Source organism: Podarcis cretensis (assembly GCF_951804945.1).
Source record: "Podarcis cretensis genome assembly, chromosome: 15".
NCBI lineage: Eukaryota > Metazoa > Chordata > Lepidosauria > Squamata > Lacertidae > Podarcis > Podarcis cretensis.
In genome coordinates this window covers 5740779-5756734 of record NC_137185.1, presented here as the reverse complement: position 1 = coordinate 5756734, position 15956 = coordinate 5740779, and the positions used below count along the sequence as shown (strand labels likewise).

General features: G+C 41.9%; 1 protein-coding gene and 1 long non-coding RNA gene across 5 annotated transcripts in view; one reads left to right on the top strand and one right to left on the bottom strand.

Moving 5' to 3' along the window:
* The window catches only part of BCAS3 (BCAS3 microtubule associated cell migration factor), a 467999-nt gene that overhangs the window by 178252 nt on the left and 273791 nt on the right, over positions 1-15956 (top strand). For all 4 annotated transcript variants that reach the window (XM_079955512.1, XM_079955511.1, XM_079955513.1 and 1 more), the window contains exon 16: positions 9566-9716. In XM_079955512.1, coding sequence (XP_079811638.1) covers positions 9566-9716 — 151 coding nt within the window. The remainder of the gene's footprint in view (positions 1-9565; positions 9717-15956) is intronic.
* LOC307204367 lies at positions 8513-15608 on the bottom strand. The gene is made up of 4 exons (XR_013833644.1): positions 15592-15608; positions 15389-15416; positions 15029-15288; positions 8513-8944 (listed from the first exon to the last, which is right to left on the bottom strand). It is a non-coding gene; the product is annotated as an uncharacterized lncRNA (long non-coding RNA).

Below are 15956 nucleotides of genomic sequence, written 5' to 3'. Positions count from 1 at the left end.
ACTAATGGGGGAAAAAAGGCTAGCACATGCAAGCGCTGCACTCTTAGCACATGTTTTTAAATGTATCTCCACATATCTTACCCAAGGACAAAAGAGAGATACAAAAGGTGTGGATGTGTTTACCAGAAACAGTTGGGAGGTATGACACATTGGCAACCCGGCCTTTCCTTTTAAATTTCTGTGATTTATTGCATCCTTGTCTTGTTGGATGAAGTGCCGCTTGGCTGTTTTATGCACTGTTCTTATTGCATGCCTATAATATGTATATAATATATCCACATGAGGGTTGCAGCTGTTAAGGCAATTAACTGGTTAGACTAATTGATTAACTATATGGATTTGGGCAAGTTTCATTTAAAACAAATAAATACGACCATCCCCTCGATTTCCAAAGTTCAGAAGTTAGTGTGGATCCTTGTTGCCAAAACAGCCATCAGTGCACAAGAGGTAGGTACCAGCAGGCTCCCTAAACCTTCTGGAGCAGGTTTTGGAGCATGCCAGCTGGGGGGTGGGGGCTGCAGGGAAGAGGGAGAATCCTGTCGGCCAACAACATGTGTTCTTTTGGCAGATGGACACCATTGGATTTCACTCATCGTATTATTCCCTAAGTAGTTCCTGATCTTGTAGTACTCAGTTCCTTAGTCCAGTCAGTGCTTCAAAGGGGATCTCTGAATTTTAGGAACAGTTCAATAATTTATTATTTTTTTATAATTATTGTTTGGAACTGATTAATTCCTTAGTTTTAACTTATTTGTTTTGTTTTATTCACGTATTATTCACGTATTGGTTGCTTTTCAACATCCGGCAACAGAAAATGTCTGTCTGTCCATCTGTGTATCTATTTATCTATTAGACATTTATCTATCTATCTGACTATCTTTTATATATATATAATTTTTATTCATTTTTCAACATATTAATTGTCATACATACCACCATATTTCACATCTTATACAATCTTTTTGGACTTCCATCAACACCTGTGATGATCCCCCATTTTTATCATTTCTTCTGCATTCATATTGCCTTTAATTATCTTAACTAATGTCTCCCTTTTTATCCAATTATTCAATAATTCAAATTATTCACTTCACAAAACTTCTTGCAAACCTACAAATGTAATCTGGTCATCACAATTACTTTTCAAATAGTCCGTAAATTTACACCAATCTTCTGTGAATCTCTGGTCCCTCTGGTTTCGAATTCTTCCTGTTAGCTTATCTAATTCTGCATAGTCCATCAATTTCATCCTCCAGTCTTCTTTCGTCGGTAATTCTTCTTGCTTCCATTTTTGTGCCAATAATATTCTTGCTGCCGTCATTGCATATAAAAACAGCTTATAGTCCTTTCTGTTTATCTATCTGACTATCAGGCTTCTCTCCCTCCCCGTTTTATCCCCACAAAAGGTAGGTTAGGGAATGAGACAGTGACTGGCACAAGATCAACCCCAATGAGCCTCATGCTTGAATGGGGCGTTGAACTTGGGTCTCCCTGATCCTAGTCCAGCACTCAAAACCACTTTGCCACGCTACGTCGACACACAATTTTAAAATACTAAAAAATCATTGGCTGAGATAAAGGATTGTGACATGGTTGCTTGGCCAGGCTCTAAAGGCAGAGTGTTACATAAACAGGGCATTGATGCCCCCAAAGGCCCTTTCTCTTATCATTACATAGCTCACCTCTGATAAGGCACCTGCGGAAGGAAGGGCCTCCTCACCCCTTGCGTGGACATTGCTGCTGTCGTAACGTGCAGCCGCCCCATTTGCACACCTAGTCTAGCTCTTTGGAGCTGTTATCTATGTGCAAATTATACTGCGGAAAGGTCCCTTTTTGTTATCTCCTGCAAGAAGAGGAGGGCAATACACAGTGGAAGCTTTTGCTCTCCAGAATGCCAGCTCACAAATAGATAAACCAACACGTAGATGGAGCTGTGTTTTAATTTGAGATGCATCCCTGCAAATTATTCCTGTAGCAGGTTGCTGGACCTCGACAGATATATGGCATTTGAGTTTGAGCAAACTGGGTGCATTTGCAAAGGGGGATAAAGGGAGGAGGAGATGGGGAGAAGCATATTTTTAGAACGTTCCTATTTGTAGTTGCTCAGAGTCTTTTTCTGTTTGTATTCGGGGCCAGGAGGTGAAATAGATAGATAATGTATGTGTTTGAGCCATCGAGCATATCCAAGATCATCATTTGATGTATACTGTACAAAATATAATTATCTCGATCATTTAAACCATTCACTGCATCCACAGAAACATAACAATTGAAGTGTATGTTTCACGGACAAGGCATGTTAAGCTACCTTTGCAGTTGGATCTTTGAAATTCAGTCTATTTTATTGTAATGTATTTTATTTTGTTTAAGTGCCATCAGGAAACCATTCCAGGTATCTGTATCTTGCCTTCTTTTAGATACAGCAACTTTACAGATAGTGGAATTGACCCTTTATTGCAAAGGGTAGCAGACCTTCTCTTGACAAAATGTCACTAATTAAACCACAACATGCAGACATATTCTTTATGAACCAAGAATGAAAAAGGAGCTAATTAAAAATCTGTTCTATGATTTCAGGGTAGTATAGTAGGGGAATGAATATAATAGCTTGAGTGCTATTCTAAAATATATACACACAAACCTTTTTTTTTTAAAGTTCTGTGTATGTTTTTATTGTATTGTAATTCGCTTCAGGATGCCTCGTGGGAAGTAATTCATAAATAAAGCTAATAATAATAATAATATATTTTTTAGTTTATTTCCTTTTTCAAACAATGCATGAATTTAAATAAGCATCGGTTCATACTCCTTTTGTCATTCACTGGATTAGAAATTCACAACAGCCCAGAAGAATGCTGTTTCATTTTGTCCCCCCCCCCAGCTCTTTTTAAAATTCATTCTCAGACCTCTCATAGCAAAACTCTTCCCAGTTTGTCATGAGCTGCAATTCTGGAATCCTGGGGCGTTAAATAGGAAAACCAACATTAAAAGTGGGGGCAGGGGGAGGAAATCCAAGGTAATGGTTATGTGCCGTATTAAATGACCGAAAAAGAGAGAGGGGGTAAAGGAAGCCTTGAGTGTCTTTAGGAAGATGAGGCCTTCACTAAGAACCCCCCTCCTTTGCCTTCCTTTTCCTATCTTCAATCCATCTGAAGCACCATTATAGCTTCTCAGACGGCTTCCTGTGAGGAACCCTTTTCTCCCGCCTTGTTATTCTTCCTTGGAAAAAAGGGGGGCAGTTGCATTTCAGCTCTGAGTTTTGGACGCTTCTGCCGTGGGACTTGGATAATATCTCTCCAAAGCGCAAGCTGCTGTTTAGGAACCTAATTCAAACATAGCTCCCTTTTAAGTATCCCCCCTCCCTCCCTCCTCTCCTTTCCTCCCCCTCCTCCTCAAGAGAAAAGCCACCATTTCACAGTATTGGCCGGACGCAGAAAAACAAGTTAATGATCTAAACCTTTTAATTCAGGGAAGCTTTTCTATGTTTGAGTGCTTTTCAGGCTCTTGTAAACAGGCGAGGCCCCTGCTTTCTTCTGCTTTCCCTTGCGCACCCCCCCTCATCTGGCCATGAAATGTGGCATTTATTCTGTGTCATCCCCCCCCCCCCGAAAAGAAAAAGAATGAGAGGGTGAAAGATTATTGACTGAAGAGTGATACACAATTGAGGAAAATGATGTCAAAGTTAGGCGCACAACTTACTTTTCCTAGGATGCCTTCCGGATTAGATTTTCTTTAAACCTATTGTACGGTGGCTAATGATTTAGGTGCTCAGTACAATATTAGTAGTAGTAGTAGTAGCCTTAGAACTGAGAGACAACTGTAGTTTAGTTGATAATCTGTTTTCAAAAGCAATGTTCTTCTTAAAAAGAGCACTCAGACTTCATAATACAAAATCATAGTGTTGGAGGACTTCAGGTTGCAATGTGAGGTTATACTGATTTGGGAGTGAGTCTCATTGGGCCTTGCTTCTGAGTCAGCATGCATAGGGTTGGGCAGTAAAATTGCGTAAAGTTACTCCTATCTTTCCACCGATGCCAGCTGAATTCTGGTTTTTTATTTCTATTGGCAAAGAACTTGAACCTCCCTCCAATACAGTATAGATTATGGGTTTGATCGAGCCAAAATTAATTTATTAAGCGCCATTGGTTTCCATTCAAGAGATTTAAGCATCTTTTAATCCTCCCATTGAAATCAGCAGGATATATTAATTAGGGATGGAGGATAAATTTGATCTTGTTTAATTTTAATGAGGAATTACCTAATTTTCACTTTCTGAAGCAATATGTGAACCGAAACACAGCTGTCCTTCAACATTTGCACTTCTCTGAATTTTGCAATGCAGTTCTCCTGTGAATGGCATGTATAAAAATGCATATGTCGGTGAAAGTTTCATACAAACATGCATTACGTCTGGGGAAATTGCTTTCAAAAATGTGTATATTGGTCAGGACTGCATGCAAAAATTTGTTCGCTAGCAGAAGTTTGCATGAAGACACTGACAAATTTTCAAGAGGGTTTAAAAATAATAATCACAAATGGTGTGGAAATGGGGAGAACTGAATTTAAGGTTGGACAAATGAGAAACTAATGGCTGTAAGTTGCTTGGGACTGCCTTGGGCAAGATATAGTGAAGCACCCTGAGATCTATAAGGCGGTATACAAATTTATAAAAAATAATAATAACAAATTTAATAAATTAATAAGAGAAACAGAATCTGACAGATTAATCCATCCTTGGGTTCAAAGTGCTTAATTTTGGCTGGATCCAGTTGTATTTAATTTGTTTGCTTTAGCCTGAGCCCACAATATATGCTCACGTTATTAGATGGTCTCTACTTCTAATATAATGTTAGAGGATGGTGGTCAGGGCAATATTTTAACACAGGTTTAGGAACACAGTCAGACCACAAACAATATAACCTTATCACTAGAGACCCATACGTTGCTGTGTTGTGCAGGAGACAACCAGTGTTAGCTCTAATATCTGCATATGGGGAACATTGTGGTAAGTCCTCAACTGAGTGACAGATGCATATTCAAAATTTGCCGACATGCAAAAGCAAATCCTCAGGGCAGCCCCCAAAGGAACATCTGCTTTGAGGCACATTGCTGCAAAGTTTCCCTTTTACTTCTTTCTGTGTGTGGAGATTGGGAGTAGCAGCTAATAATTCTGCACACTATGTGCAGTGCAGTGCAGCACATCAGTCCCAAAGGAAGCAGCATTACGGGGATCACAACATTCTAAGAAGGAAGCCCAGTCGATTGAGCTGGCCTGTCTATGTAGGCAACCTTAATTTGCTAAATAATGATCTCTGACCTTCCTCCAGAGTCTGCTAGACATTTATAAATAAGTATGAAATAACAACGGATAGATAGATGTAGGAATGACATTTTTATTATTGGTAGGAGTACCATTATCATTATCATCAACATCAAAATCATTATACCACAGTGAGGCTCTTTAAAGAGATTTAAAAGAAACCACACTTTGCTCCAGAACTGACTGTCTGACAGTGCAATGCTATGCATGTTGACTCAGAAGTAGGTCCCATTGAGTTCAATGTGGCTTACAGCCGGGTGATAGATAGATAGGACTACAGCCTAAATTTTCCAAAGAGAAAACATAGAAACATAGAAAAGAGAAAAGGAGAAACGTAAAATGGTGGGAGGAAATGATTATATTAGAACATTCAGTTCTCCTGAAAACAGACTATGCGGACAATTGTGCCCGTCTGTTTAGAATGAACCTAAAAGTAATGGTTGGTAATACTTTTTATTGACACAAATGAGTTTCAAGCATCTGAATAGGAGGAAGTGAGCGGCTCAGATCTCGGCTGGCAAAGCATTCAGAACGCAAGGCGCAACCCGGGAAAAAGCAGGCAATTGAGACGGAGAAGTGGAAATCCGTGGTTTGAAAAGGAAGAATGAAGCCAAGGAAGGGAGCAATTGAGGAGGACAATAATATGAAATCAAAGAGGAAAGATAAGAAGGAGCAAGAGGGAGCAAATGCACTTAAGTTAATAATAAAATCATGGATAGGATTGTAGAGCGACGAGGCCTTGATGCAAAGGGTGAATCAGAGGTCGGTCAAGTGCGATGGGGGCACACTGTGAGATATATAGGGGGCGAGCTAGAGATATGGGTTGGAGAAGGAAATAGGGAGGAAGAAGAAGAAGAAGAAGAAGAAGAAGAAGAAGAAGAAGAAGAAGAAGAGGAGGAGGAGGAGGAGGAAGGCTTTGACGCAACTACATACAGCACATTAAAGAGGGTGGAGACCTTTTGCCGGCTTCGAACCAAGCAGAGGAGGAGGAAAGGCAAAGTCATCAGGAGCTAATCTACAGATTAAACATACACGCAAGAGGTTTTTTTAGTATAATTTTGCATTTCCCTCCCAACAAAAGTACAGTACCTAAGAAGGCCAGGAGTCTCAGATGAGTGCAAAATAGCAACTGACTTCATGTTCTTCTTGGTATCAAAACTGCTCATATCGATTACATTGCCGTCGGTTTAATTGAGAAACGCTTGTTACTGTCCCAGCCCTTTCCTCTTTAAAAAAAAAAAAAAGAAACCTTTGCCCTGTATTATGAAAGATTACGAGTCTTTAAAAGAGGAGTTTGTTTTGAGATTTAATTTGAAGTTTTTGTTTCATAACAGCAAATTCTTCTCTCTTTTTGTTCCAGTTAGATTCACAGGATAGAGTTCCTTACTATCTGCTCTGTGATTGCTCAAATCCTTCTTCTTGTTACTGCTTTCAAAAAGAACTTGATTGTGGGTGGGTGTTGGGGGAATCTTCCTCAGTTTTCTACTTTTTTTCATTTGATCCTGTTCTTTCCTTTTAATCAATGAATTTGCAATTCAGAAATTCAGTTTCAAACATTTGTTTATTAAACCAATGTTAGTCATACTCAAAATATATGTATTGAAATCTATATGCATTAATTTCAGCAGGTCTACTCTGAGTATTACTTAGTTGGATAGGGTCCCCGGGAGCCTTTTAAATGTACATTATTTTAGCACTGTTTTGTTTCCAATGTATGTGGAAAAAACTACAGTTCTACACAAGATCAGTATACAGCTTTATGTTACTACATTTTTGTTTCCAAGTTAAGCAGTAGGGGAGGGTGTAAATAATTATTGCAAACAAGATGAGTGTACACCTTTATTTTCAGGGGGGAGGTGGAGTTTGCAAAATTCTAAAATAAACAAATCATCCGTGATTTAGCATTTTGATTTACTCAAGCATGTGGCTGTTCGCCAGATTTCACATTTCTCTCAAAGTTTCCACACAATCTCTTGATGATTCAAATGCATTAAAATTCAGCACATTTATATATGTATATTGAGAGGCAAATTCACAATTGCTTATTTTTAAAAATGAAGATAACTGCAGAAACGGAATGGAATAGAATTATGAGGAAAAAGCTTGTGAAACAGAAACAGGCAGAAGTTGGTACATTTCTTGTTAAGCATGCTGGAATCCTATTTATTTAAATGGGATGATTAATTCAGCACAGCCTGGTGCTCAGTTACTTTTTGCTCTCTCCCCTCTCTCCCTTTGTACCTAATAAACAATTATTGGAAGACTTTTTGTTGTTGGTTACAGCATATGTAGGCACACCGATGCCCCAGTGCCTCACGCTTTTGTTTGGACGGACACTGCTAATGCCTAAAGAAAAGGAAAAAAGCTGCAGTCCTCTATGCCCTTGGCTTTTGGGTGAAAGTAAATGTGCTCTGTGGGTTTTATGTTTCTGAGTTAAACTTCCTTGGAGTTCAGCTCTGAAGTGCACACACTGAGCTTGTAGGTCGCAGCCATGCAGAGTCCCTTCTGTTTTTATGGCAATGGCTCTCTATGGCACCCAGAAACACCGAGGCTTACGGATGGCAGTGCCTCCAGTGAACATCCCTGCAACCACTGCTAGGAATAGATCCCAAATTACAGAAAAGATTGTATTAAAAAAACAAAAACACCTAATGCAGGAACCTTTAGGGTGGAAGAGGCATCTATCTCTCTTTATCTAATTCCCATACTAAAGAAAGTCTTTCCTACTCCAAACTCTTCAGGTAACAGCTACAGACAGTGTAGTCTAACTCGCTGCAGTGAACTAGGGAGCCTTCAACATCCAAGATCTTTGAGAGTCATTGGCTTTACTGGCAGAGAATTAAAGGGCCAGGGGTGTAATAAGCCTTAGGTACAACCCTGGGAAACCAGGGTTCAAATCTCCACCCTTCCACATAGCTCACTGGGTAGTCACTATCTCTCAGCCAGAGTTGGCTCCCTGGGACATTGTGAGGATAATAACGGAGAGGGGGAAGAACCATGTATTCCTTGGAGGAAAGGGAGGCTGTGCCTATAAATGTAATAATACAGAAATAAGGATGTGTGTGCCCCCCCCCCACATTCTCAGAAGGATCCTCACTCTTTCTGAGGCAAAGACAGGGCCTTTTTGTTCATGGTGCCTTATCACTGTAATCAGCCCTTTACCCCTCTGTTGGGCTCTCTCCCAACAACAACCAAATACAGGGCTCCCCTACCCTTTAGCTTTTAATAGTATTTTCTCTGCATTACTGCAGTGGGTTTGTTAACAGGTCTTATGGCTTAATTGCATCTACAGTGATGTTTCTGTCAGCCACCTCAAAGCTTCCTGCAGTTGAAAGGTGGAACATACGTATTTAAAATAAATAAAAGACAAACCACCATGTTCAGTTTGGCCTGGGCAAGTATCTGCATTAGCTATGTGAGAGGAAAGCTTCTCCTATACATGAATCTCTCGTGCTGGATTGGGGCCAGCATATACACATGTACACCTTGACTTTGCTGTGTGTGGGGGACGGATGGACTTTTTTTAAAAAAAATGTCACCATATTTTCTTCATGTTGGTGTTAATTCTATCTTTGCTTCCTGGGTGGTACATCCGCCTTAATCCCCACAAGGAGAGCTGTTGATCTGAAAACATATAGATGCGGAGATTAGCCGGGCAGAGAATAGGGCTGGGGAATAAATTCAGTTCTTGTGCATCTACCTAATACGCGCTTCTCAAAAGAATACTCAAGCTTAAAACAGCTACGCTTTGAAATTCGCACTTGCAGCGCAGCTTCCCAACCGAATAATGGTGTACGAAAATTCATGCTATTTGGGGGGGAGAACTGCTTGCAAAACTGTTTGCCAAAATCTCATACAGAAACGTGTAGCTTAGGAGAAATTCATTTATTTCATAAAGTTTTATATACCGCTTGATTGTTTTTAAAAAAATCAACAAACCTCAAAGTGGAAATGTGTACTACAAAAGCTGACAAATTTTCGTGTGAGGGCTTTTGGTAAATAAATAAATCACAAACCGTTACAGAAATCCAGCACACTGAATTTAAGATTGGAAAAAATGAGAAATGGAGAGAAACCTACTTTGACCAATTCATCCATCGCTCGGGGGGGGGGGGGGTAACGGTAAACTTAATAATAAAAATGCTGAATCTTGGAAAGGTGGGATTGAAATGTTTAAAATAAATTAATAATGCTGCTTCCCTCACCACCTCCAATTATTTCTCTCTCTCTCTCTCTCCTGTTAAGGTAAATTGAATAGTCAAGACACTTACAACAATTTCACCAACAATAACCCTGGAAACCCTCGCCTTTCTCCACTTCCCAGCCTGACTGTGGTAGTTCCTCTTGCTCAAATCAAGCAGCCCATGACTTTAGGAACCATCACCAAACGTACAGGGTAAGTAAAGCACTTTAAAATAGCAATTATTTAATGCATTAAAAAAAAATTTTTTCTATGCATATAGTATTTTTCGGGGGGGGGGGAGTTGTTCCTAGCAGCAACACACACCTCTGTTCTGTATTAAAAGGTTGCAGTCCTGTGCACAGTTTCTTGCAAGTAAGTCCCCTTGGTCACAGTAGGACTTGATTCTGAGTAAATGTGCATAGGATTGCCCTGCACATTCACTCTGGTTTGTGCCGCATGTAGAATAAGGGAGCAACTCCAGGGCATCTCAAACCGGGTCTGTAAATATTTGTCCAAAATTTCCAAACGCGTTTCTTTTTTCTTATTTTGTACTTCGATGGCTCATTTTCTCCAAATCATCTGAGGGATTTGCTTTCTGCTTGACATCAGAGGTAATTAGTAACTTAAACAGAGGATTTCCCGGCCCCTGCTAAGCTATCAACAGCGCTGTCTTGGTTTTGTTGTTTTTTTTTAAAAAATATTATTCACATCTTACTCTATTTCATTTTAGTTTATTTTTATTATTTTCACCCCCTGGCCTCCCGGTTCATAACGTGATATATGTTATAGTTGAAAAAGAAGTTTGGGAGACGTTCAGAGTAAAGTTCCTGCAATTGCAGGCTCAAAGTCAGTGTACTCAGCCAAACACAGTGAAAGCGAGCAGAAATATTGAGCTTTTATAGAGCTTACCTTAGGAAGAAAGAGAGGGAGGGAGGGGGAGAGAGGGAGAACCGAGCAGGGAACATATGCATGTGTTTTGATGGCAGAACAAAATACTGCCAAACATTTGCCCTCCTTAAGAGTTTGCGTCTCTCTCCACCCGCAGAGAAGCAGGAGTATTTGTTTTATCAATCTACTCTGGCCTTCCTCACCTTGGTGCTCTCCAGATGGGTTTGGACTGATGGGAGTTGTAGTCCAAACCCATCTGGAGGGCACCAGATTGGGGAAGGTTTTATTTGATCTGATACATTTTCAAGCACTCTTCCATCTTAAACTTTTCAATCTCAATAACAGTGTTCTTGGGTGATGTCCAAGGTTAGTCCTATGCAGAGGAGACTCATTGAGCCATATCAAGCTAAATCCTACTCAGGGTAGACTCATTGAAGTTAATGGAGCTATGTTAGTCATTTCAATTCATTTTGGTGGGCAGCATCCAACTAAGATTTACTGAAAGGGAGTCCCATTGAAATTGATGGACCTAAGTTAGTGCTGTGCTAATAGAATGGACTGGCTCACTGTACATCAAATGTGAGGGTGCCACATTAAAAAAAAAATCCTAAAAATCTGCAGGAAGAACACTAGAACAGCTGGGGATCAGTTAGGGATAGTAGTTTTGTCCTTCATGTGATAGGGTGTGTTTTTTTTTTTTTTAAATACATAGGATGGAAAGCAATAAAAAATGTCACCCTGCACGTATGGAAGTGGTACATTAGATAGCCAGTGTGGTATAGTGGTTAGAGTTTCGGACAAGGACCTAGTACACCACCTTGAGCTCCTTGGAGGAAGGTGGGAAAGAAATGTAACAAACAAAAAACCAAAAAACTATTTCACTCTACCACTTATTTATAAAAACATTTGTATACCGCTATTCGTTTTAAAAACATAAGTGGTTTACAACCTATACTCACACACACACACAGAGTAAAAACCGCATAAAATTTTAAGGTCAGAGAACATCAACTGTTACAGAAAGTTGTTTTTTTCTTAATTGCCTGCGTTAGCTTAGTAGCATAGAAAAGTTTTCAGCAGACATTTAAAGGTTAAAACAGAAAGTGCCTGCTGAATCTCTGTTGGTAGAACATTTCACAGGACTGGTCCACTGACATTAAAAGCTCATTTTTGTGTCACTGTCAGATGAGCCTCTCCAACTTGGGGAATGACCAGCTGCTCACCTGGTGATGGGCCTGGGATACAAGGGTTCAAGCAGTCCCTAAGGTACCTTGAACCTAACTCATTCAAGGCATTGTAAATCAATACAAGGAACTTGAATCTGGCTTGCTAGCAGATGAGCAGCCAGTGCAGATGTTTTAATAATGGTGCCACACCTTGCCAGCCATGTGCCCCTATCAACAATTTGCCTGCTGCGTTCTGCACCAGTTAGAGCTTCCAAAGCAGGCCCAAGGGCAGCCCTGCATAGAGCATGTTGCAGGAATCCAGGCTTAGGGTTACTAATGCATTGACTTCAGTGGTCAGGCTATCCCTGTCCAGGAAAAGACATAGCTGGTGAACCAGACAGACCTGGCAAAAGGGACTCCTAGCCACAGGGGACACTTGGGCTCCTAGAGACAGACATGTCTCGCCAGAGTGGTGCATGCTCTGGTTATCTACCGTTTGGACTACTGCAACGCGCTCTGCATGGGTCTACCTTTGAAGATGTGTCAGAAACGACAACTAATCTAGAATGCAGCTGCCGGACTGGTGACTGGGAGTGGCCACCAGGACCATATAACACCAATCCTAAAGGATTAGCTTCCAGTATGTTTCCAAGCACAATTCAGAGTGTTGGTGCTGACATTTAAAGCCCTAAACGGCCTTGGCCCTGTCTAACTGAAGGAGCGTCTCCACCCCCAGCATTCAGCCTTCTGGTGGTTCCCTCACTGTGAGAAATGAAGTTATAGGAAACCAGGAAGAGGGCCTTCTTGGCAGTGGCGCCCCATGGAATGCGCACCCCGTCCCTGTCAGATGTCAAGGAAATAAATAGCTATCCGACTTTTAGAAGACATCTGAAGGCAGCCTGCTATAGGGAAGTTTTTAATGTTCGAGGTTTTACTGTGGGTTTATAATTTGTTGGAAGCCGCCCAGAGTGGCTGAGGCAACCCAGTCAGATGGGTGAGGTAACAACAACAACTCTCAAGCTGTACACCTTTTCCTTCAGAAGGAGTGCAACCCCATCCAGAATGGGCAACTTGCCTCTTTCAGGCTTGCACTACTGAATGTGTAGACCAAACCAGTGTAAGAAACCCATAAAAAAGTGAAGTGGCTGAGTTAAGCCAGAGGACACCCAGTAATCATTTTCTTACTCCAGGGCACGTCTCCTGTCCTACTGGAGCAAGGAAAACCCATGTAGTGCCATTCAGTTGCTGTTGGACTCCAACTCCCATCAGCCCCAGTCAGTGGTTATGGATGATGGGAATTGCAGTCCAACAGGATCTGCAGACTACCTTGTTGGTTACCCCCATTTTAGATAACCCATTTCCTTTAACCTGTGTATGGATACGGATCCTTGGGTAGGGTTCTAGAGAGGATTTTGTCCGGGCGGCATTACTCTGCCATTCCTTCCCTTTAGTAGCTTCTCCAAGGGGGGAAAGGCAAGGGGGGGATGGGGGGGGCGGCTTTCCTCTCTGCATGTCTCACAATGTCTGGTGTTTGCTCCTGATGCTGCGGGGCTGAAATGCCCTCTTGTTTCTCCAGGCTGCAACTCTTGCATTTGATCATGGTTGATTTAGCCCTCTTGCCGTTTGAGATAGGCTAGTTAAATACTGAGCGGCTTACTCCATAATCTTTTGAAGATCTTTCAGCATTTCCAATGCTTGAATTGCTATCCTTCAACATCCCTGAGACTAAAAGAAACATCCGGGATGGTTTTTGAGCCTCCTCTTATCCTCTGATGGTACATCAAAGCAGGCGCTGATCCAGCAGGTCCTCTGTGAGCACGGAGACTCTGATACACACATGAACGTTCCTTTGCCTATAAAAGGGAGCCCCTCTGAATGTGGAGCTTCTTGGTTGTGACTCCTGGTCCTTGACTTGCAGGCCTTTTTCTACCTGGCCTGGAAAGGCAGGGCCCTGGCTGACTCCAGCTACAATTTATTTTTGGCTCTACTGAAAAATTCAGCTGGAGTGTTGTTTGGGGCAGGGGTTGTTGCTGTTGGTTTTTTCATTTTAGATCTTGTGATTTATGTGGAAATGGTTCAGTTTGGTTGTATATTTTTTTAATGTTCATGGCTACTTTTGTTGTAGTTATGTATTTGTTTCATGTTGTAAGCCGCCCCAAGCATGGTTTGAACTGTGGAAAGGCAGCATACAAATAAAATTATGTATCCGTGTATGTATCAAAGCCCTGCAGGGGTTTTTTTGCCTTGTGTCTCAAGTGAGTGAAGGTTGCATATTCATTTTGACGGAGGGATAGAGCAAATACAATTCAGAAGAGTGGAGAGGCTGTAACTCGGTGCGGGCACCTCCAAGTAGGGCTGGGAAAACCCCTTTTTTGAAATCCTGGGGAGCTGCTTTCATACAGTACAGTGGTACCTTTGGTTGTGAACGGGATCCGTTCCGGAGGCCCATTCACAACATGAAAAGCCCGCAACCTGAAGTGCCGTATCTGTGCAGGTGTGCGGTGTGATTTGGCGCTTCTGCTCATGCGCAAAGCGTGATTTAGCGCTACTGCGCATGTGCGAGCAGCGAAACCCAGAAGTAACCCTTTCCGGTACTTCTGGGTCGCCGCAGGACGCAACCTGAAAAAAGTAACATGAAGCAAACGTAACATGAGGTATGACTGTACAGGCAATACTGAGCTAGATGGGTTTGACTTCTTTATGTACCCCCATGAGAGGTCTGGAAGGGGGCAACACAAAAGCATGGCTTTTCAGTGGTGGCCCCCACCTTGTGGAATGCTGTCCCCAAGGAGGCACTCCTGGCACCGACTATCTTTTCTCTCTCTTTTTGGCCTAGGATTTTGGCCCTTAATTGGAAGTTGTAGCATTGTGGTCTATTTTACTGGAGTCGGATCAGTAAGTCCTGGTCTGTTTTGTCTGTGATTTTAGAATAGAGGAAAAAAATGGATGTTCTTAATTGGTTTTAATGTAAATCGCTTTGTGTCACTCTGTGGCAGCTTCCTGTGTAATAGAGTAGAAGGAACTCAAAGGGCCTCTGTGGACTCCAGAAGGCAAGGGCAGAGTGTGAAAGCAGCACACAGACTGTTGGACGGGGGACCCAGGTTCACATCTTTTAGTCCAGGAAGCTCACTAAATGGCCCTGGGAGTATCACTGCCTCTCAGTTCAGCACCTTTCTAGGGCTGTTATATGAGTAAACAAGTACAGCATACTGAAATTATGCTTATAAATTAGAAGAAAGGGATTGCCCCAGTTCCAGGAGCGCCTTACACAGATCTACATCAACTGCTCCATGGAAGGGAATCCGCTTTGAATAAAGAAGGCATCAAGTTCATTCGCTGGTGGGGCTGGGGATGTCTCCTGCCTAAAACCCTAGAGAGCTGCTGCCTGTCAGTGTAGACAGTATTGAGCTGGATGCACCCAAGGTTCTGGCTCAGAATATGGCAGCTACATATGGTTGTTACTTAACTCACCTTGTGCTTCTGTCTGTTTTTAAGGGAGGACCGTAGCTCAGTGGTAGAGTGTCTGCTTTGCATGCGGAAGGTTCCAGGTTCAATCCCCAATGGCATCTTCAGGCAGGGCTGAGATTATCCTCTGTCTGTAATTCTGCAGAGCCACTGCCAGTCAGTGTAGAGCTGGATAAAGCAACTCAGTATAAGGCAACTTCCTGTGCTCCTGTGTCCTGTTGAAATCAATAGGACTTAAAATTGCTTATTCTTGGCTAGAGCATGTGCTATAGATAGATTAGTTAGATAGATATAGATATATTTAACATTTACAAACAATTATGAAACTCTCCCCCTCCAAAAAAAGAAGAAAAAAAGTTGGCTCACCGTCCTCTCCTGGCAAAACAGCAGGAAACTGAAACCGAAGAACAGCCACAGACAGAAATAATTTAAAGCCCATTCAGATTCCAAACCAATTCCATTTCTTGTGCATCCAAAATTTAGCGGGGATACACACACACACACACACACACACACACACAAACACAAACACTGTTGGATAGAAATAGGGGGGCTCTGCAGTTGCTTACACAAGGCTGGAGGTTTGCAGAGATGTTCCTAGTGGATTGGGCCCACCATCTGAATGCAAGTGTTGGGGGGGGGTGGACGGGAAGCCCCTTTTGTGGAGGAGAGAATGAAGCGGAACGCCGATGTTCCCTGAAGCTTGGCAAGGCCTAAAATGGCCAAATTGAGACAGCAGCCTTAACTTAAACCTCCAGGGGGCAAAGCGTGTGTTTAACATATTTAACATCTGCCCTCCTATTTCTTGGAGCACGGAGCGACGCGAGGCTGTAATAGGAAGACAGGGCAGGGACCATCTGCCTGGCTCTGAAAAGTGTAGGGCGAGTGTATTACCACAAATGGCAGAAGACAGATGTATTTACACCTACGTGGG